General features: G+C 47.4%; 1 protein-coding gene across 2 annotated transcripts in view; it reads left to right on the top strand.

The window, feature by feature from the left end:
* Nucleotides 1–20,515, top strand: part of otog (otogelin) — a 103,908-nt gene that overhangs the window by 4,924 nt on the left and 78,469 nt on the right. For both annotated transcript variants that reach the window (XM_023951366.1, XM_023951367.1), the window contains exons 4-15: nucleotides 5,093–6,623; nucleotides 7,484–7,582; nucleotides 7,742–7,899; nucleotides 9,265–9,386; nucleotides 10,258–10,466; nucleotides 13,469–13,599; nucleotides 13,671–13,777; nucleotides 14,228–14,337; nucleotides 14,519–14,644; nucleotides 15,001–15,109; nucleotides 15,642–15,688; nucleotides 17,376–17,521. In XM_023951366.1, coding sequence (XP_023807134.1) covers nucleotides 5,093–6,623; nucleotides 7,484–7,582; nucleotides 7,742–7,899; nucleotides 9,265–9,386; nucleotides 10,258–10,466; nucleotides 13,469–13,599; nucleotides 13,671–13,777; nucleotides 14,228–14,337; nucleotides 14,519–14,644; nucleotides 15,001–15,109; nucleotides 15,642–15,688; nucleotides 17,376–17,521 — 2,895 coding nt within the window. The remainder of the gene's footprint in view (nucleotides 1–5,092; nucleotides 6,624–7,483; nucleotides 7,583–7,741; nucleotides 7,900–9,264; nucleotides 9,387–10,257; nucleotides 10,467–13,468; nucleotides 13,600–13,670; nucleotides 13,778–14,227; nucleotides 14,338–14,518; nucleotides 14,645–15,000; nucleotides 15,110–15,641; nucleotides 15,689–17,375; nucleotides 17,522–20,515) is intronic.

Below are 20,515 nucleotides of genomic sequence, written 5' to 3'. Positions count from 1 at the left end.
CCTCAAGCTCCCTGATCTGCCCCTCAGCTCCCCGATCTGCCCCTCAAGTTCCCCGATCTGCCCCTCAAGTTCCCCGATCTGCCCCTCAGCTCCCTGATCTGCCCCTCAAGCTCCCCGATCTGCCCCTCAGCTCCCTGATCTGCCCCTCAGCTCCCCGATCTGCCCCTCAAGCTCCCCGATCTGCCCCTCAAGCCCCCTGATCTGCCCCTCAAGCTCCCTGATCTGCCCCTCAAGCTCCCTGATTTGCCCCTCAGCTCCCTGATCTGCCCCTCAAGTTCCCCGATCTGCCCCTCAGCTCCCTGATCTGCCCCTCAAGTTCCCCGATCTGCCCTTCAAGCTCCCTGATCTGCCCCTCAAGCTCCCTGATCTGCCCCTCAAGCTCCCTGATTTGCCCCTCAAGCTCCCTGATCTGCCCTTTAAGATCCCCGATCTGCCCCTCAGCTCCCTGATCTGCCCCTCAGCTCCCTGATCTGCCCCTCAAGCTCCCTGATCTGCCCCTCAGTTCCCCGATCTGCCCCTCAGCTCCCTGATCTGCCCCTCAGCTTCCTGATCTGCCCCTCAGCTCCCTGATCTGCCCCTCAAGCTCCCTGAACTGCCCCTCAAGCTCCCTGATCTGCCCCTCAAGCTCCCCGATCTGCCCCTCAAGCTCCCTGATCTGCCCCTCAGCTCCCTGATCTGCCCCTCAGCTTCCTGATCTGCCCCTCAGCTCCCTGATCTGCCCCTCAAGCTCCCTGAACTGCCCCTCAAGCTCACTGATTTGCCCCTCAAGCTCCCTGAACTGCCCCTCAAGCTCCCTGATCTGCCCCTCAAGCTCCCTGAACTGCCCCTCAAGCTCCCTGATCTGCCCCTCAAGCCCCCTGATCTGCCCCTCAGCTCCCTGATCTGCCCCTCAGCTCCCTGATCTGCCCCTCAGCTCCCTGATCTGCCCCTCAAGCTCCCTGAACTGCCCCTCAAGCCCCCTGATCTGCCCCTCAAGCTCCCTGATCTGCCCCTCAGCTTCCTGATCTGCCCCCCTAAGCTCCCTGAACTGCCCCTCAAGCTCCCTGATCTGCCCCTCAGCTCCCTGATCTGCCCCTCAGCTCCCTGATCTGCCCCTCAAGCTCCCTGATCTGCCCCTCAAGTTCCCTGATCTGCCCCTCAAGCTCCCCGATCTGCCCCTCAGTTCCCTGATCTGCCCCTCAAGCTCCCTGATCTGCCCCTCAAGCTCCCTGATCTGCCCCTCAAGCTCCCTGAACTGCCCCTCAAGTTCCCTGATCTGCCCCTCAAGCTCCCTGAACTGCCCCTCAGCTCCCTGATCTGCCCCTCAAGCTCCCTGATCTGCCCCTCAAGCCCCCTGATCTGCCCCTCAGCTCCCTGATCTGCCCCTCAGCTCCCTGATCTGCCCCTCAGCTTCCTGATCTGCCCCTCAGCTCCCTGATCTTCCCCTCAAGCTCCCTGAACTGCCCCTCAAGCTCCCTGATCTGCCCCTCAGCTCCCTGATCTGCCCCTCAGCTCCCTGATCTGCCCCTCAAGCTCCCTGATCTGCCCCTCAAGCCCCCTGATCTGCCCCTCAAGCTCCCCGATCTGCCCCTCAGCTCCCCGATCTGCCCCTCAAGCTCCCTGATCTGCCCCTCAAGCTCCCTGATCTGCCCCTCAAGTTCCCTGAACTGCCCCTCAAGTTCCCTGATCTGCCCCTCAAGCTCCCTGAACTGCCCCTCAGCTCCCTGATCTGCCCCTCAAGCTCCCTGAACTGCCCCTCAAGCTCCCTGATCTGCCCCTCAAGCCCCCTGATCTGCCCCTCAGCTCCCTGATCTGCCCCTCAGCTCCCTGATCTGCCCCTCAGCTCCCTGATCTGCCCCTCAAGCTCCCTGAACTGCCCCTCAAGCCCCCTGATCTGCCCCTCAAGCTCCCTGATCTGCCCCTCAGCTCCCTGATCTGCCCCTCAAGCTCCCTGATCTGCCCCTCAAGCCCCCTGATCTGCCCCTCAAGCTCCCCGATCTGCCCCTCAAGCTCCCTGATCTGCCCCTCAAGCTCCCTGATCTGCCCCTCAAGTTCCCTGATCTGCCCCTCAAGCTCCCTGAACTGCCCCTCAGCTCCCTGATCTGCCCCTCAAGCTCCCTGATCTGCCCCTCAAGCCCCCTGATCTGCCCCTCAGCTCCCTGATCTGCCCCTCAGCTTCCTGATCTGCCCCTCAGCTCCCTGATCTGCCCCTCAAGCTCCCTGAACTGCCCCTCAAGCTCCCTGATCTGCCCCTCAGCTCCCTGATCTGCCCCTCAGCTCCCTGATCTGCCCCTCAAGCTCCCTGATCTGCCCCTCAAGCCCCCTGATCTGCCCCTCAAGCTCCCCGATCTGCCCCTCAGCTCCCTGATCTGCCCCTCAAGCTCCCTGATCTGCCCCTCAAGCTCCCTGATCTGCCCCTCAAGCTCCCTGAACTGCCCCTCAAGTTCCCTGATCTGCCCCTCAAGCTCCCTGAACTGCCCCTCAGCTCCCTGATCTGCCCCTCAAGCTTCCTGAACTGCCCCTCAAGCTCCCTGATCTGCCCCTCAAGCCCCCTGATCTGCCCCTCAGCTCCCTGATCTGCCCCTCAGCTCCCTGATCTGCCCCTCAGCTCCCTGATCTGCCCCTCAAGCTCCCTGAACTGCCCCTCAAGCCCCCTGATCTGCCCCTCAAGCTCCCTGATCTGCCCCTCAGCTCCCTGATCTGCCCCTCAAGCTCCCTGATCTGCCCCTCAAGCCCCCTGATCTGCCCCTCAAGCTCCCCGATCTGCCCCTCAGCTCCCTGATCTGCCCCTCAAGCTCCCCGATCTGCCCCTCAGCTCCCTGATCTGCCCCTCAAGCTCCCTGATCTGCTCCTCAAGCTCCCTGATCTGCCCCTCAAGCTCCCTGATCTGCCCCTCAGCTCCCTGATCTGCCCCTCAGCTCCCTGATCTGCCCCTCAGCTCCCTGATCTGCCCCTCAAGCTCCCTGATCTGCCCCTCAAGCTCCCTGATCTGCCCCTCAAGCCCCCTGATCTGCCCCTCAAGCTCCCCGATCTGCCCCTCAAGCTCCCTGATCTGCCCCTCAAGCTCCCCGATCTGCCCCTCAAGCTCCCTGATCTGCCCCTCAAGCTCCCTGATCTGCCCCTCAAGTTCCCTGATCTGCCCCTCAAGCCCCCTGATCTGCCCCTCAAGCCCCCTGATCTGCCCCTCAAGTTCCCTGATCTGCCCCTCAAGTTCCCTGATCTGCCCCTCAAGCCCCCTGATCTGCCCCTCAGCTCCCTGATCTGCCCCTCAAGCTCCCTGATCTGCCCCTCAAGCCCCCTGATCTGCCCCTCAAGCTCCCCGATCTGCCCCTCAGCTCCCTGATCTGCCCCTCAAGCTCCCTGATCTGCCCCTCAAGCTCCCTGATCTGCCCCTCAGCTCCCTGATCTGCCCCTCAGCTCCCTGATCTGCCCCTCAAGCTCCCTGATTTGCCCCTCAAGCTCCCTGATCTGCCCCTCAAGCCCCCTGATCTGCCCCTCAAGCTCCCCGATCTGCCCCTCAAGCTCCCTGATCTGCCCCTCAAGCTCCCTGATCTGCCCCTCAAGCTCCCTGAACTGCCCCTCAAGCCCCCTGATCTGCCCCTCAAGCTCCCTGATCTGCCCCTCAAGCCCCCTGATCTGCCCCTCAAGCTCCCTGATCTGCCCCTCAAGCTCCCTGATCTGCCCCGTCCAGCGTGCCCATCAGGTGCAGCAGTAGGACATGCACATTGCTGCGTTCCCCGCTCGTATTTTAAGGCTGGGTTTTCTGCACGTATTTAAAGTGAAACCAGGCCGGATCCGCTCAGCAGCAGCCGGGACGGGCTCTGGAAACCCCCCTGCCCTGAAAGGGACACGGGGGTTAAAAACTGGATGGAAGTTCAGGAGAACTGTGGGATCCATCCACCATGATGGATGTTTTCTACCCGCTGTCACCAAAAGCCTCATGTGCCTAAAGTTCAGTCTCTGACCCCCCCAGAGTTCAGATGGTTGAACTTTGGCCTGCCGCCACTCGCCACAACAATGGCGCCATGCTGCTCAAATCACACCGCTGTAGGCAGACCTTCACCCCCCCCATCATTCAAATTATGCTGCAGGACCCCAGATCAGGACCTGCAACATTTCGACTTTTTTATCAAAACTTAATTTCGACTTTAATGTTGCTATTCCAACTTTTTTTCCTGTAAAAAAGTTTTTTCTTGTAGAATTCCACGTTCTTTCTGGTGTTTCATTTTCTGAGCTTAATCATCCACCTGCATGTTAGCATCACATCAGTTCTGAGCCTCAGCAGGGCTGCTCGCTGCTGCAATGGAGTTCCCATTCTAATGTCATTCAAAGTATTTTCATGGACTTATCAAAGCTCTTCATTTTATCAGACAGCAGCGTCTGGTTCACTCATTTGTTTTGTTGTTCCACACTTTGTTCAAAAAGTGTCCATTTGGAACCAAAAAGGTCACTTTTTACTGTTTCTTTATCGCTAAACTTCTGAGAATAGAGACTGTCAGTCTGTGACCCCCCCCCCCTGTGTTATGGTCTTCACTCATTAAAAACACAGCTTGCAGAAAGGGGGAGGGGGAATGGAAGGCGGGGCTACTAAACTTAGGCATTAAAGGCTTTAGACAAGAATTTGGAAACAGAGGCTTCAGATAAACATGAAACATGACTTTGAGACATTTAGGTTGTGGGATTTTGGTTAAAAAGTTCATAATTCTAATTAAAACTCCACTGGGAAGGTTTTTTAAAGAAATTTCATAGGAAGACTTTAAAAAGCTTTTATGTTTTTACTGTTAAATTTGTAAGTTATGTAATTAACCCCCCCCACCCCCACCACAGAGCTGAGGAATGACTGAACAATCTTCAATCATCTTTATTTGAGCTCTATGATCCACAGGAGAAAGTCTCTGCCTCTTTGTCTGATTGCTGGTTTGTGTTGTTGTCCAAAAACACTTTGTGTTTACATGCATGTGTTCAAATCACAAGCATTTAGACTTGAAGCTTGTTTATTTGCTAAATAGATTTAGATAAATCCATAATCCACCTTTGAAATATAACTTAGAGATAAGATAAATTGTTGGATGAAGTTTCTGTTGATTTACGCTCTTTCTCCAATGATCTCCAGACAGCCTTTGTTCTGCCGGACATCAACACAACTGCCCCCAGTCAATCACTGGTCGGTTGGATTCCTGTGTCCAACCTGACGTCCTCCACAGATGAAAGGACAGAAAATGCCTCATGGACCGACAGCTCTGATTCGTCAACTGTTACCAACATACCCACATCGACGGCTAGCCAAAAACTACACAGCACTACAAAAAACAGTACATCGCAGATTAGGGCGTCATCAGCCAGGACTACACCATCCAAAAAGCCTCAGACCAACCCAGTAACTTTCCCTGACCAACATCACAAAAAATCCTTAGTCAGTGCAACACAAACCAAACTAGGACGTCCTGCAATGGTGTCTACTCCATCCTCTTCTAGGGCTGTACAGTACACCCAATCAAAGACCAGTCCTGTACTTCACACCCAAAAAGGAACAACCACAGCTTCAAAAACTGCACAAGAACCTGGACAGTCACCAACCACCAAAAAGCAAGCACACGATAAAAAAGGACAGAGTATCGTAGAAACAACAAATCATTCCCAAACCAACAAAACATCAATCAGCCGGTCACCAAACAAGACAATGCTCCAGAGTCCACAACCACCCATCACTACATGGCAGACCGAGCCACTGCAGTCCAGCAACACGGCAACAACCACAGAAACGCCCGTCCAATTATCAAGTACTGTTGCATCACTCAGTCAAGTTAACGGTGTCATCAGGCATCTGTCAGTCCCAAACAGCACACCACCAGCCAGCCAGGTACATGGTAGAATGACACAAGCCAGCCCGTTCCCAGATCCAGACCCATCCACCCAGACTGAAATGGCAAACCAGCAATCTAAAGGCTCAGCATCACATACTTCACTGACAGCTAAGACAGTCCATCAATCGCAAGTTAACCTCTCACCAGTAACCACAAAACCAGCAGACACATCGCAAGATATCATTCTACCTCCAGTTGGGTCTGTAACAGAGACGAAACCACTGAACCAATCACTTGATGCCAAGAAATCTGACAGCCAATCACCAAAAAGCTCAGAGGCACCTGAAAAACTATCAGGCAGTTCCTCAACAGAGAAGCCGGCCAGAAACTCTGCAATTAGAACGCCACAAACTACGCAGTCACTGCCAAACACTGCACAATCGGGACAGTCACCAATAAGTAGAGAATCTTTTGATCAATTTCAAAGCATCACAGCTGCTCCCTACACCTCAACTGCAAAATCAAGACAAGGTTTATTTGACAGAAATCTCTTACAAACATCCTTAAAAACATCAGCACTCAGGCCTTCAGGACTGGCTGATGAACCAATACATACGCCACAACCTTCTGGTCCCAACGCACCAAGCATGACGGCTACCAATCAGTCACCATCTACTTCTGGAACCATTGATCGATCACAGAATAGCTCAACACAGTCAACACCTGCTCTAGAACCCACAGCAAACCGAGCTTTTCCACCAGAGCAGCCTCCCGCTAATGTTTCAGTTCTCACCAAGCAGACCAAGGAGGCCCTGGGATCATCCAGACGCAGAATTTCAGGTGAGTGAAGGAGGCGTCATGAAACCAGCATGAAAGGGAATCAATGATGTATCTACAAGGACCCAGCAGTCTAAAGTCTTTGCAGTGGTTGTCTTTGGCCAAGTAGCCCACTCTCCATGGCGCGGAGTTCAGGTCACCTTCATCTTCACGGGGTCTTTACTCCAAAGGTTGCTGCGGTTAAATGGTGGATTTATACTAAAATATTTGGTTCATGATGTTCTGTCATAGATGTCAAAGGTTCCATAGAAAACAGAAATGTAAGACCCTAGTTCTTTACATTAATGAATGCTGGAGTAACAGAAGCAAAGAGAAAACGCGTTTAAAGTGAATGCAGAAATAAAGAAGGTGTAATTGATTCAATGTTTTTGCTAAAGGCCCAGAAGTTTCACTCAAAAGGTCAACAGAGAAAGTCAACAGTTTAGCAAAGCCAGTTGCTCACTCAATTTTAAACTGCAGCAGGATAAAAAAAACAAACAGATACAGAAAAGACGATTATCTTTTTAAATGTGTAAATTAGAAAAAGTTCTAATTTAAGCTTAACTTAATTTAGTCCTGTGTGTGAAAGACAGGCTAAGGCTGTTAAGATCATCATTCTATGTGTTAAATAGTTCAAAAGATTATCTTTTCATTTCCAACCAATCTGGTTCCAGTAGTCGGTCTCTCAGCACATGTCGCTGTCCTCATGATGAATTCATCAAACACATGGTTGTCAATATCATGATGTAGTAGGTGTTGTGTTCAGGGAGCATCGTACTAACGGAATCTGCACTCATTTGTTAGGAAGGGGTCCTTGTATTTAACATAGCATGAAAGCCCCCCATAGCATGTGAGTTTTAACATGGAGTCATTTGTTTTCCCAGGAGAGTCATGTGATTTTCCCTGTCTCAATGGAGGACAGTGTGTTCAGCAGTCATGTGACTGCAGCTTGTATCACGCCACTGGACTCAGGTGTCAGACAGGTAAACCCTGACACACACCTGACAAAGATTACCGTCTTTTTGCTGACACTACCATTCTTGTAAATAGTTAAGATTAATCTTTACCTAAGAATTTCTGATGAAGCAGATGTGTTGGACCCTATCAGCAGTGTTTGTTATGTGTGTTGTGTTCGTTGACAGTCGTAAATCTGGGCTTTGAGAGGGAGATGACATGTCGGACGTGGGGCCAATACAACTTTGAGACCTTTGACGGCCTCTACTATTACTTCCCCGGTCGGTGCTCGTACACCTTATTGAAGGACTGTGGGGAAACCACACAGGGCGGGCTGGTCGTCCAGGTTAGTTCACTTGAATTGACTCCACCCACTTTTGACCTGACGGGGAAGATTGGATTTATTTATTTATTTACACACACATAAACCTCTAACAAGGATAGTCATATCATAGAAAACAGGATGATGTGAGGGTGTGTGAAAATTGACTGTATATCAGAACTGGACTGAGTGACCCCTCCCCCACGGTAAACAGGAAGTACCTGCTGGCTCCAAGAAGCCAGAATCCCAAAGACGTCTATAGAGACATAAACAGCTGTTACTCCGTCGTTCTCCTGATAATCCTCTTTTTCCCAAGACAGTTTCAGAGGTTTATTCTAAAAAAATCTCTTTTTTATTCTTGTTTGTCTTAGTTCTGATGCATCTGTAGCGCCTCCTAGAGGGCAACAGGTCAATGTGAACAGTCCCTACTGTGTGTGACAGAAACGTGTCCGGGTTCATTTACATAAATAAAACCGGACACGACCTGAGATTCTGCAGAGACCGGCTATATTCTAAGGGAAGGATTTCTCCAGAAGATTAGTGCCACCAGCTAACAACAGCTACCTACCAGGTTCCTGCAGGAGACTGTTGTCATGGGAACGCAGCAACAGTGCAGTATATTTCAATGTTTGTTTATGGAACCTTTTTGACAGCAAAATGAAGAAATCTAAATCTATGAATGTATTCTTTTAAAGTCTATCATTTTTTATGGTGAATTTGTGTGAGACAGCAGAGTCGTAGCTTCTGCTATGCTTTTATTGGGGGTTACATAATTAAACAGAATAATGGCTGTTTTTATCATTTGATCAGAAATCTTAAATTGTGAAAAGGGGGCAAACAGCAAAAGCTGTTACTTCCTGGTCCTTTTATCATATTTAAATGAATGTTTGAACCTAAAAACCGTTTTTAATGAATGAAATAACCGATCCAAATGAAATGAAAAGCAGGGTGGATAGGTTTGGGATGCTTCTTCTTAGGTAACAATCAGCAGCGACAGACAGCTGTCTATGCTATTATTCCTGTTAAGCTGTTCATTTGAGTAGAAGTGGAGCCGCTGCAATTCCCTGAGTTACCACCAGGGTTCCAAAACAGGCTTGTTGGCTTCATGTTAGCCAGTCAAACTGCACAGCAGAAACTGTCATCCTCTCTCCCTGGTTCCATCTTTTCACTTCAGATTTAATATCCATGATGATGGTGTAGTGGAACACTTTTGGAATCAGGTTTATATTTAAAATAGTCTATAAAATAAGGCAGATGGCATCACTTTGCACATTTCTAGCAGTTTGTTCTCTGAACATAACGGACATGGAGGGCTCACTTGGGATTACTTCATTGTTTCTTTTCTCCTTTCTGGAGTCACAAGCTCACATTTCCTTTTTCGTCTTCAAGGTGCACAATGATCCAGAGTGCAGCTCCGCCCCCTACACCTGCCAGCGCTCCGTCAGCATCTTCCTGCCATGGGAGGGCGAGATCCGTCTGCACGCTTCCAACGTTACTTTCAAAGGGCGAAGGTCAGCATCACACCCAGTTGCGTGTTTTTAGGCCCTACCCCTCTGGCTCCTCCCTAATGCTCCAATTGTTGGGGCATTTGGAGCTGTAGCGGTGTCCGAGCTTGTCTTTTAGGGGGAAGCCTTAGGACTTTGTATCCCTCCGCCGGTAGGGTGATCCGTGCCGCGCTGTGCTGCGGAGGACAAATGCATTTCTGGCTGTGCTCTGAAGCAGACATGTAAATGTTAGGAAGGAGTTTTTGTTTTAGCACTTATTAAACCCATGTTGTGTGTTTTCCAAGCGCTGGCAGCTTCTCGCTAATGCAGATGAGCGGCGACTATTGATGACATCATCGAGTGGAAGCTGTGTGGGAATTCCTTCCCTCCTCCCTGCATGTTGGTCGTTTTCTAGAGCTGTCTGAATCGACAGTTCCAAAACCCAGAGGCCTGGAAATTTCCCAGAAGTCTCTGCATCGATGCTCACTAGATCGGCGAATATAGACCACAATGCATTGCATCGTATTTAAATGTATTTTTTTGATAAATCATCAACGTTTCTATTTGCAGAAGACAGTGGATCATAAATAATCGTCACAAAACGCTCATATTAATTAGATTTAAACTTCATGAAATCAATGATGTCGGATCCACCGTTTAAAAAAAAAAAGAAAAAGTTAGTGAGAGCGTGGCGTCTGAATTGCTTTTATAATCCAGGGTACATAGGTTTTCTGTAGTTAGGGGTCAGGGCGGGAATTCGGACACAGCTCCTATTTTTCCCTAACTTTCCGCTTGGGGGGCTGAATGTGGGGGTAGGGAGAAGCCGGGGGGTAGGGGTAGAACTGGGGTCGGCCTCAGTGTGACTAACATGTTGACCAACGAGGTCCGCTGTGCTCAGGCTGCAGCTGCCCCACCACCTCCACCACCTGCAGCTGGAGCAGATCTCCCAGTACGTGCTGGTGACGCAGCAGCAGGGCTTCACGCTGGCGTGGGAGGGGCGCACCGGCTCCGTCTACATCAAACTCAGCCCCGACTTTGTGGGCGGGACCTGCGGCTTGTGCGGCAACTTTAACGCAGAAGTCCAGGACGACATGACCACGAGTTACGGTGAGACGCTTTGACAGTGACGCAGCAGGAAAGCAGACCGGCGGAGGGAGAACTGCTGAGGTCTAGAAGAAGAAGACGTGTCTGTGGAGCCGTGGTGGCGTTCAGCCGCCAAGGCCTGCTGTCATCTGCTCTCTAAAGAATCTTCTGTCCCGCAGGACATCACCCGGACCGAAGGATCGGATGGTTTTCACAATTTCCCAATACTATGGGGGCCGTTTGTGAAGGGACAGAGTCAAATATTAACAACAATGTTTTTGGTTATTTTTCCTGGTTTAGGAGAAAAAAAGCTGGTTTTATTTTTCAAATGCATGTTTTCACCTTCTAGTTTATGTATTCATAAAAGTTACTTTTACTAACTAAATATTAAGTTGGCAAGCTACATATTTAATATAAAGTTACATATTTTTTGTAATTAAATATTTAGTTTAGAAACTAAAAGTTTCTAAACTAAATATGTAATTTCAGAAAAAATAAACATTTAGTTAGCAAATTAAATATTTAGATGTGACCTAAATATTAACATGTTAAATAAATATTTTAAGTTAAATATTCAACTAAATGCAAATGAAGTTGCTGATAAACGGAAATGGACTTCCAAAATAAAAGCTGGATGTTGCTCTGTCTCTGAGCTGATTCTCTCCAGAATCAGGTTCTTGTTGTTGTTCATACATGTAGAGTTGGCTCAGCTGGATCTTTGGGTTTTTGCTTGTTTCGCTGTATGTCGAGGACCCCCTTGAAAACGAGATGACACATGTCAAGGGGCAAACAAACAAATGTGAAATGTGAGTTCAAGTTCAAAAAGATTTATTTCCCACGTGTGAAAAGGTATTATGGGGGCTGATTCTACTAATCTTGCATTATTCGATCAGCGCCCCCCACTGTTGGATGGAAAATAAGATCTTATTGATTTGGATTCAGGGATTGTGATCAATGAAGCAGACAGAAGGCTGTGGACCAGAACGGCTCGGTTCTAGACTACAAAAGTGAACAGATCGCCAGTCCACCTCTGCTGTCAATCAAACACATGCATTTAAAAAGGACAGGTTCAATGTTCGAAGGGGGGGGTGCAGCAGAGGCTGTACAGGAAATTATCCAAAGTGTTGCGATGTACCTACTTACTAAAGATTAGCGGTTGAAATGATTCGTCCAACGTTTTCAGCCAGCAGGTTGGACGTCTTTGACCAGTAAAGCACGAGGACATGATGGACGACCAATCAGTTCAGAGACAGAGCAAAATCCAGCTTTTATTTTGAAAGTCCATTTCCGCTAAGTTCCTATTTAGTTAGTAGGTAAACACTCAGCACCCAACGAAACATTTAACTAAAACTAAATATCAAAAGCTAAATATTTCGTTTAAATATTGATTTTAACATATTTTGTTAAAAAATTTAAATGTTTAGTTGGAAAACTAAATATTTCATTTGCAAACTTAATGTTTAATTTTCTAAAGTATTCTAAAGTACAATATGGAAAAAACTTTTTTTGTTGAGTTCTCTTTACAAATGTTTACACATGTCACCAGGTTAAGTCTACAACCACTGATATTTTATCGACCTTTGACCTCGGGGATAGGCTGCCATCTTGAATTAAAAAAAAAAGAATCTTTCCTACCATGTCTAACTGTAAACTCCTCCTAGGGATTTTAGTCTATCGCCTCCTAACTGCTGGAGCCTCGTCGGAAAGCTATCCTGGAAAAAATGTTGGCTTTAAAGTTTGTAGATTTTGAACGGTGTTACCAGAGTGTTGTGAAAATGTCACACATGAATCTTTGACTGAAGCTAAACAAAACAATATAACACTAAATATGAACATATTAGAAATGTGGGTGTGGTTGCCCAGAAAATCCAAAAGTTAACTCTCCCCGACTCTTCTAAAATGACATGGACCTGCCTGTTCACTATCCCCAGGTGAGCACAAAATAAAATGGTTGCTATGGAGATAAAACCAACAAAAAAGCAGCCTTTTTTTCATGAATTTAGCGTGTGCAACTCTGACCAGGAAGGCAGTGGTCATACAGCACAGCTCGCCACTTTGATCCTTTAAGTCAGGGGTTCTCTGCCCGGGGGCCAATGGCGGCCTGCGGGAAGATTTTCTGTGGCCCTCAATAAAAGAGAGCCAGAGCAGGTTCCTTTGAGGAAAAACGTTGTGTTGGTGAGGAGAAAAGGTGCTTTCTAGCTAAGTGGACAAATGCTAACTTTGTCGTACCTCATGGATAAAGTCCTGCGCCGCATTTGCAAGCAGGTAAAGGCAACGCTCAAAGAATTCAATATAAATCGCTACTATGTTACAAATTATAGAAATTATGACAAATTTACCGGTGAGGAGCGCAGCAATAAGCTCCATCAACTACAGTGAGGCTGTGCTGCACAGCAGATGTTCACAGAAATGTCTAAATCCAGTGACGCTGAGACTGAAGCTGGTAGCTACGTTGTGGCTTTGGAAACGGTCCGGTGTAGCAAACCCTTCAGTGACGGGGAGTTTGTAAAAGAATAAATGCTGAAAGTAGCTGACATTGTTTGTCCAGAGCAAAAGAAAAAGTTTGAAGAAATAAGTCTGTCAAATGATACAATTACTAGACGAGTAGAAGATCTGGACAGAAACCTCTGGAAAACATCTGGAGGGTCTGGTTAACTGTACCAATGACACTTAAAGTTACTAAAGACAACATTTTTCTGTTTCTTCATTTTTTTCACCCCCAGTCTAATGTCGTGTTCCTAGTTTGGCCCTTCGCTGCAAAAACCCTGAGAAGCCCTGCTTTAGTTTGTAAGCTAGCTTGTTTGGTTGGACCTGGTTTAGTTTTGTTGTTTCTCTCTGAGGGTTTTTCATCAGGTCACAGCTGTAAACTAAAAATGGCATTTTGTCTTCCTAGAGGATAAATAAAGATAAAGATACCTTTTTCCAAGTGAAAATGGAGAGTTCAATAACACAACACTGGGGGTTTGAAGAAAAGCATCCATGCAAAGCTCAGGCTTTATTAAACAGTAAGAATGTTTTTTTTGTAGGTCTTCTGACTCACGACGTAGAAATGTTTGGGAACAGCTGGATGGAGATGGATCCTCATCAGAACACATGTCCTCCGGTTGGCTCCTCTTTCCCGTCTCCCTGTAATGCTTTGGACGTTCAAGTCTTGATGGTAAGAAAACACACAAAAGAAAACAACCAAATCAGACAAGAACAGACCGACCATTTCCTGTCTCTGTGCAGAGAGTGGAGGAGGTCTGCTCCATGCTCCTCAGCCCCCCCTTTCAGAGCTGTCACGACTTTGTCAGCCCGTTGCCCTACATGGCCAGTTGCTCCAACGACCTCTGCAGGTAACGTAACACAAGAGACTATTGGAAGAAAGACTATTGTCTTTACTTTAAACATGAAAACACCTACATTTGTGCTTCAGAAACCAACATAAACCAAGTTTCTTCAAATCTTTGTCTGGTTTTATGTTCCTGCAGCTGCTAGAAGGATTATTTTAGATGAATTTTAAACTGACAGGCATTTAGGATGTTTTGGCTGTTTGTCATTTGAAGAGTCCTTTTTCTTCTTTATTTGGTTGATCTTTTATATTGGAACCCTGACACAGATATGCAGCCCCTCCTGTTGTTACCCCTCTCAGAGCACTAAACAGCAGCCAGATTAGCAGATGATAGTCGATCCTGATAGTGTCCCCAGTTTAGTTTGGACCTGACGGAACCAGGGGACTCGTTCAGCGGTTGGGGACAGATCTGAGCAAAGCTGCAGCCCTTCTCTTGTTTTTGGTTGGCTTTCAGGTCCGGTCCCAGCGGTGATGTGGTATGCCAGGTGCTCAGCGAGTACGCGCGGGCCTGCGCCCACGCCGACCACCCGCTGCTCGACTGGAGGCGGGACATTCCTCAGTGTGGTATGCGGTCTGAGAGTGTGGTTCAACCCAATGAACCTTTGCAGGAATTGTCTTTGTTAGAATCTATTTCCTGATGTAAAACATGAACTGAGTTCCATCTTCTGCAAAAGTCTCAAAGATAGAATATTTTTTGGAACTTGTTTTTTTTGTGATGCCAGCTTGTTTCTCCCCCCCCGCTCAGTGCCGCCGTGTCCGGCGGGGCTGCAGTACCGGGAATGCATCAGCTGCTGCCCGGCGACCTGCAGCCTGGAGCGCACGTGCATCGACAGCCGGCTGGCCTGTTTGGACGGCTGCTACTGTCCTGACGGTGACTCCCTCATGTCATTGTGAACAGCACCTGTTCTGCTTTCAACTCTTTCAGTTTCTGTCTTTAAAAATCCATCTTTCACACAACCATTTATTTTAAGAAGTGTCAAAACTTCCGATGTTTCTGAAAACTAACATTTTTCTATTTTTGGAAAGGTTTAGTGGATGTGACTAATGAGTACTTTTACTGAAACTGAGAGAAATATAACCTTTATTTAAACGTACATGTTGTATTTATTTCAAAGAGGCTTTAACTGTGATGATTTCGTTTGTGGGTTTTTTCTGGAATGATCACATTTCCAGGTTTTTTGCGGTAACTGATGGAGCTCATGGTCATGTGTGTCCTGCATGTGTCAGGGCTGATTTTTCAGGACGGGGGCTGCGTGGAGGCGTCAGACTGCCCGTGCGAGCACCACGGCGTGTTTTATCCTGCTGGACAGATGCTGCAGGAGGAATGCAACAACTGGTGAGCGTCTCCTCTCTGTTTGCTCCTGGACCTTCGGGTCCGTCCTCTGGACCTGCAGGCTGCTCACTTTTACCCGTTACAATGCATTCCATTTAAAGCAACTTTGTTTTATTTGATCTTAGACTTTTACACATCATGTTTAAGCCCCGCCCATTTCCACCTTACTTATTTTTCTGCATTTTAATATTTTTTTTATTAAGGAAGTTAAAGTCAAGCTTATTTATCTAGAAGATGTCTCCAAAATTCTTGTTTTTTTAGTTTGTTTTTGATTTGATTTCAAATCAAATCACAGAAGAATAATGCACAAATAAACATTACAATCATCAGTTATACATTCATACAATGACGGGTCAAATTATTTATAGATAATTAGTTTATATAATAGATCCTCACATCCACGTCTAAACTCTGAACGCCCTGTGGATTTTTGCCCTCAAAGCCAAACGTTCTGCATTGTTCTGCATCGTTCTGTGGAGTTGGCTGCGTGTTCCTCTGCATGAATCTCCTGTGGATGCTCTGCTCTCTGTTCCAGCACATGTGTGGGAGGAGTGTGGAACTGCACTGACCACAGCTGCCCAGGTGTGTTATCCTGCTCCTCCTTTACTAAATAACGTCAAAGCGAGGGAGGTCCTCCCTCAGGGAAGCTCAGCAGGAGCTCCAGCAGGAACAGCTGCTTTTACTGGCTGATGATGGACTTGAGCGGGAAAACAAACCCAAAGGTCAAAAAAACTCATCTTAGTGAAATCAAACCAGTTAAAAACTGTCAGAGGGCTTCACATCCATGGTTTTTACCTTTCAGCTTCCACTTCCCCCAGTCCTGTTTTTTACCTGGATCAGGGGATTCAAGCATGAATCTGAACCCAGAGTCCAGATTAGACAATAGACAAAACTGCAACCACACCGTTTCCATGAAATCCTAATCATGTGAATAAGCACAAACCGACTGACGCCATCAGTCCTTCAGAAACACGGTGACGGATGTGAACAGTACTTTGATTGACAGCAGATATCTTTACATTTCTGCCACACCACTAGCGCTCATCATCATGTGTCAAAGGAGACGTCGGCGTCTTCTTCAGGCCGTAGAGTGGCCAGCTCCTTAAATGTGGGAGGGGCTACAGATGAAGCCATTCTGGGAAATGGTGGTTGGTGATTTTCCAACAATTCCACATGACACTCAACTTCTGATGATCTGTGACGCTGTGGGACCTCTGGCGGCGCCGCTGTACGGCGCCCAAGGCCGCCAGTTCTTACCTAGAACACATCAGATTTTCTTTCCACTTTTAACCTTTATTCCCTGCTTTTGAATATTCTTCAAAAACATTTCAACAGAAATCTGAAGATGTCATTGAGAATATTATCTTGAAGAGAATAAGCTTTTTACTGGGACCATGTTAGCATATCCAGATTGTTTCCAGTGAGGAACTGAAAGCAGTTTTTCTGTCTTGTCTTTTGAATTTCCTCTTTAATCCAAACTACGGTGGCAGAAACCCGAAAACCATCGCAGCAAAAAAAAGGAACTGTGCAAACCAAAAAAGAAACGCTGCTGCAAATATAAACCAAGAAATATCTACTGTTACCCACAGCTGAGGTTATTGTTATTAATGATGAAAACAACCACAGTCATAAGCTGCCTGGCGTCAGATGGACGTTGGCTCTCGTTCTTGCTTTAGTGGTGTTTGTCAGGCGTAGACGCTGCTCTGCAGTCAGACGCACGGTGGTTCATGGATCTGTTTTGCTGCGTGTTGGAGTAAAGTTCCAGACCTGGATGCTGCTGTCGTTAGTGTCTTTCTGGGTTTCCCTGTGTTAGCCAAAGTGGCAATAAACCGACATCCTCCAGTTTGACGTCCAACCTGGCCTTACCAAGTAACACATTAGAAAGTTCACATAGGGACATCCAACACTAACATCTTCACTTTCTCGTTGGTTTTCTCATTCATATCCTGCTCTTGTTTTCTCACAGCAGTGCATGGACAAAAGCAATCTCCAATGATCCACTTCCCCTCTAGCTTTTGCACAGGTGTTTCTTTTTATTCATAGCATTTCATTTATTGCAAAATATTTTCTTTTCCTTTGCTGGAGCGTTTCTTTTTGTCTGCAGTTTCTTTTTTGTTTGCACAGTTCTTGTAGTTTCCTGCCATGGTGGGTCTCTGCCACCGTTCCAGAGGACTAAAAGGAGGACAGTCTGGATGAGAATACCTACCAGATCTTAAAGTGCTAGCTGTTCTGACAAACTTGGAGGGTAAAAGTGTGTCTTTCTGCACAGGCGAGTGCTCGGTGACAGGCGACATGTTTTTCCAGTCCTTTGACGGGCGGATCTTTACTTTCCCTGCATCGTGTCAGTACGTCCTGGTCAAAAGTCGCCTTTCAGGAAAATTCACCGTCACCATCCAGAACGCCCCCTGTGGGCCGGTGAGTATTTTCTTTCTGTCTTTTCTGCTCCAAATGTGTTCTTCGGTTACGCTCCAGGCCGATTGTCCGCCGCGTAGATCAGATCAGGAGCGAAGCGCCCGAAAACCCCCCAGAGGAGTTGAGGTCATTTCTCTGCTGCAAATGCTGCATGAAGTAATGATGGAGAAACCTGACAAAGAACTGAGGAAACCCCCACCTCCAGTTTGCCAGCAGTCTTTGAGCTGAACATGTAGTGTGGGGGGCGGGGGGGGCAAGATATAAGATGTCCCACTCATCAGAGCAGAGGCCCGAGACCTCCACCAGCCAACTGAGCAGGATTACCTTATCTGGCCCGGCCAATAGAGCCGCCGACAGCTTTGTAGTGGCTGGAGGGAGGGGGGCAGAGAAAAGGTCATGTCGGAAAATTGGAGGTGAATGATGGGAAGAGGAGAAGGGGGTGGGGGCGCTAAAACCTTTTGGCCATGAAGCTCTCCCGCTTATGAGAGAAGCAATTGATGAAGCCGGCCGTCCCACGCCAAGACGATCAGAGCTGGAGCAAGAACACGCTTTTATTTTGAAATTATTTCTTGTAGACTGCAGAGGAAATACTTTCATGTTTCTAATTTAACTTGAAAAAGAAAATATCCTTTCTCCAGAAACTAAAACAGAAGACATAATTTGGTTTGTAACCAATCCTAACCCAGCAGGGATCTGGGGCCTCATTTCTAAAGCTTTGCGTAGGATTTGTGTCAGAAGTGGCGTACGGATGAAACATAGGACGTGCGTACGCACAGAAATATTCGGATTTATAAAACCGTGCGCACGCACATCCTACGCATCTTTCCCTTTATAAATCACAACCGATTCTAAATGCAGCGCAGCTTTTGCGGCTACATGACACGCCCATAGTTGCCCATAAATAGTCCGTGAAACGCCCACAAATGAATATTCATGGCTTGCTAAATCATGGCAAACACAGAGAGGAAATCAAAAAAACGTAACTTCACTCAATGTGAAGTAGAAGTTATCGTTGGCGAGGTGGAAAAGAGGAGAAAAGTGTTGTTTGGAGGGCACAGTGTGGGCATTACTAATGCCAAAAAGGCACGTGAGCGGCAAACGGTGGCAGACGCCGTGAATGCTGTAGCCTCACAACCTCGGACCGTGGCCGAAATAAAAAAGAAATGAAAGAAATGATCGGACATCAAAGTCGAGGCAAAAAAACGTCTAGCGCTGCATCGGCAGAGTGTGTCCGCCACGTGGGGGGGGGGGGGGGGGGGGGGGGCCCTCTTGATGAGAAACTGGCCGCTATTATTGGGGAATCCCTATTAAGTCCCCCTTATCGGCGTCCTCCTCCGCCTCAGTCACCTGACTGAGACGCGCCAGGGTCAGGGTGACACAGGTAAGAGAAATAATTCAAATGAATGCAGTCAAGTCACATGTATGCAGGCTACACAATTACAGATTATTAATATAGAAAAATTTTATTTTAGTTGCTGGGTGTTCCAGCGGGGCCAGTGGTTACGATGCTGCAGCTGAGCAGCCGTCTGGCCCCAGCGTCTCCACGGCACGCGGCTCTCAACCCTCCAGCAGTGGACGCGTCCTCACCGATGCAGTCCTTGAATGCAGAGGGAAGTCAGTAGTTCAATCAGAGAGGTGGCCAAGGAGTTGGGCGAAATCAAGATCGCCCTGACTGAAATAAACTGCACGATGAGGGAATTCTTAAATAAATAATATTTTCCACACCTCTTTTTCTTTATAAGCGACGCATCACTTCCAAACGCTGGCGCACAGCAGCAGCAAATGGCTCAAATGCGTGGGGATGGGGTTCAGGGTCGGGGCCAACACAGCAATCAGCGCCAGGGGGTAGAGGCACGTTTTTAAGCTGGGCCACATTGTGTAGCACAGCACATGCCGGCACGATTTGGCACACACTGTCACTTTCACGTGTTTCTTCCATCTGCCGACGGTGTCGCCGTTTCTCATTTCACCCGTTTTTGTGCGTACGCCTGGGTCAGAGCGTGAAGGACCGCACATTTTCCCGTCAAGTTTGCTTTTTATAAATCTCAACTATTGCGTAGAGAGTGGCGTACGCCTTCTTTTGTGCGTACGCAACGTTTATAAATGAGGCCCCTGATCCTGAATTCACTTAGACTCATTAAGTCCTGACTGGACAGGATTTACAATCAAACTCCAAATTTCAAAACCAGTTACATATCATGAAGCTAGTGTTATATTTGAAAAAGGAGACACTTTTAAATTATTAAAATGTTTTTTTTTTATATTCAGATTTACATCATTTGATCTCATTCGGTTCATTATCAGTTAGTTTTCACAAATTCAGTCCAAAAACAAATTTTCTTTGCTTCTAAATGAAAGTTGACTTCTAAACACATGTAAAAACCCAGACCCAAAGTGGAGGTTTACCTAATAAAGTTCACATGAAAATCACAGTGAATGCAGATCCACTGTATCTGTTTGTGATGGTTTTAGTCTGGATACAACATTTGCAGTTTTTTAGATGGGTGTTAACACAACAATCCATTTAGGAAGTTGAGGTTTAGCTGCTCATAAACATTTTGACTTGTAAACTCTCCTACAGACTTTTCTGTCTCATCAGTTTCTGCAAAGTGAGTACTGTAAACTCTGGGCTACAGAGCCCACCTGATTACAAGCCGCACCCTCTACATTTTAAAAGGGTAAAGTGTTTTATTCACACAACCGTCCATGTATATTAGCCGCATGTGCCCACGTCTACACATGTTATAGTTTACGTTCTGCCCTGTCTCCGTACTCAGAGAGGGAGCGGGAGACACAGATTGCATTTTCTCCTTTCCAGAATTATAACTTGCTCATTTGAACACACACACAAACAGCCAAACAGCATGGAGGTCACATCTGCTCACAGCCCCTCAGTCATGGTGAGGGGCTGTCTTCGTGTCGGACAGGCTTTAATCAGAATGTCACATTTTTAGTCCGTGAAAGGTCAGATGATAAGAAACGGAACAAGTTTGGCTC

The sequence above is a fragment of the Oryzias latipes genome, chromosome 3 (genome assembly GCF_002234675.1).
Source record: "Oryzias latipes chromosome 3, ASM223467v1".
Classification (NCBI taxonomy): Eukaryota; Metazoa; Chordata; class Actinopteri; order Beloniformes; family Adrianichthyidae; genus Oryzias; species Oryzias latipes.
This window is presented reverse-complemented; position numbering and strand designations above follow the sequence as displayed.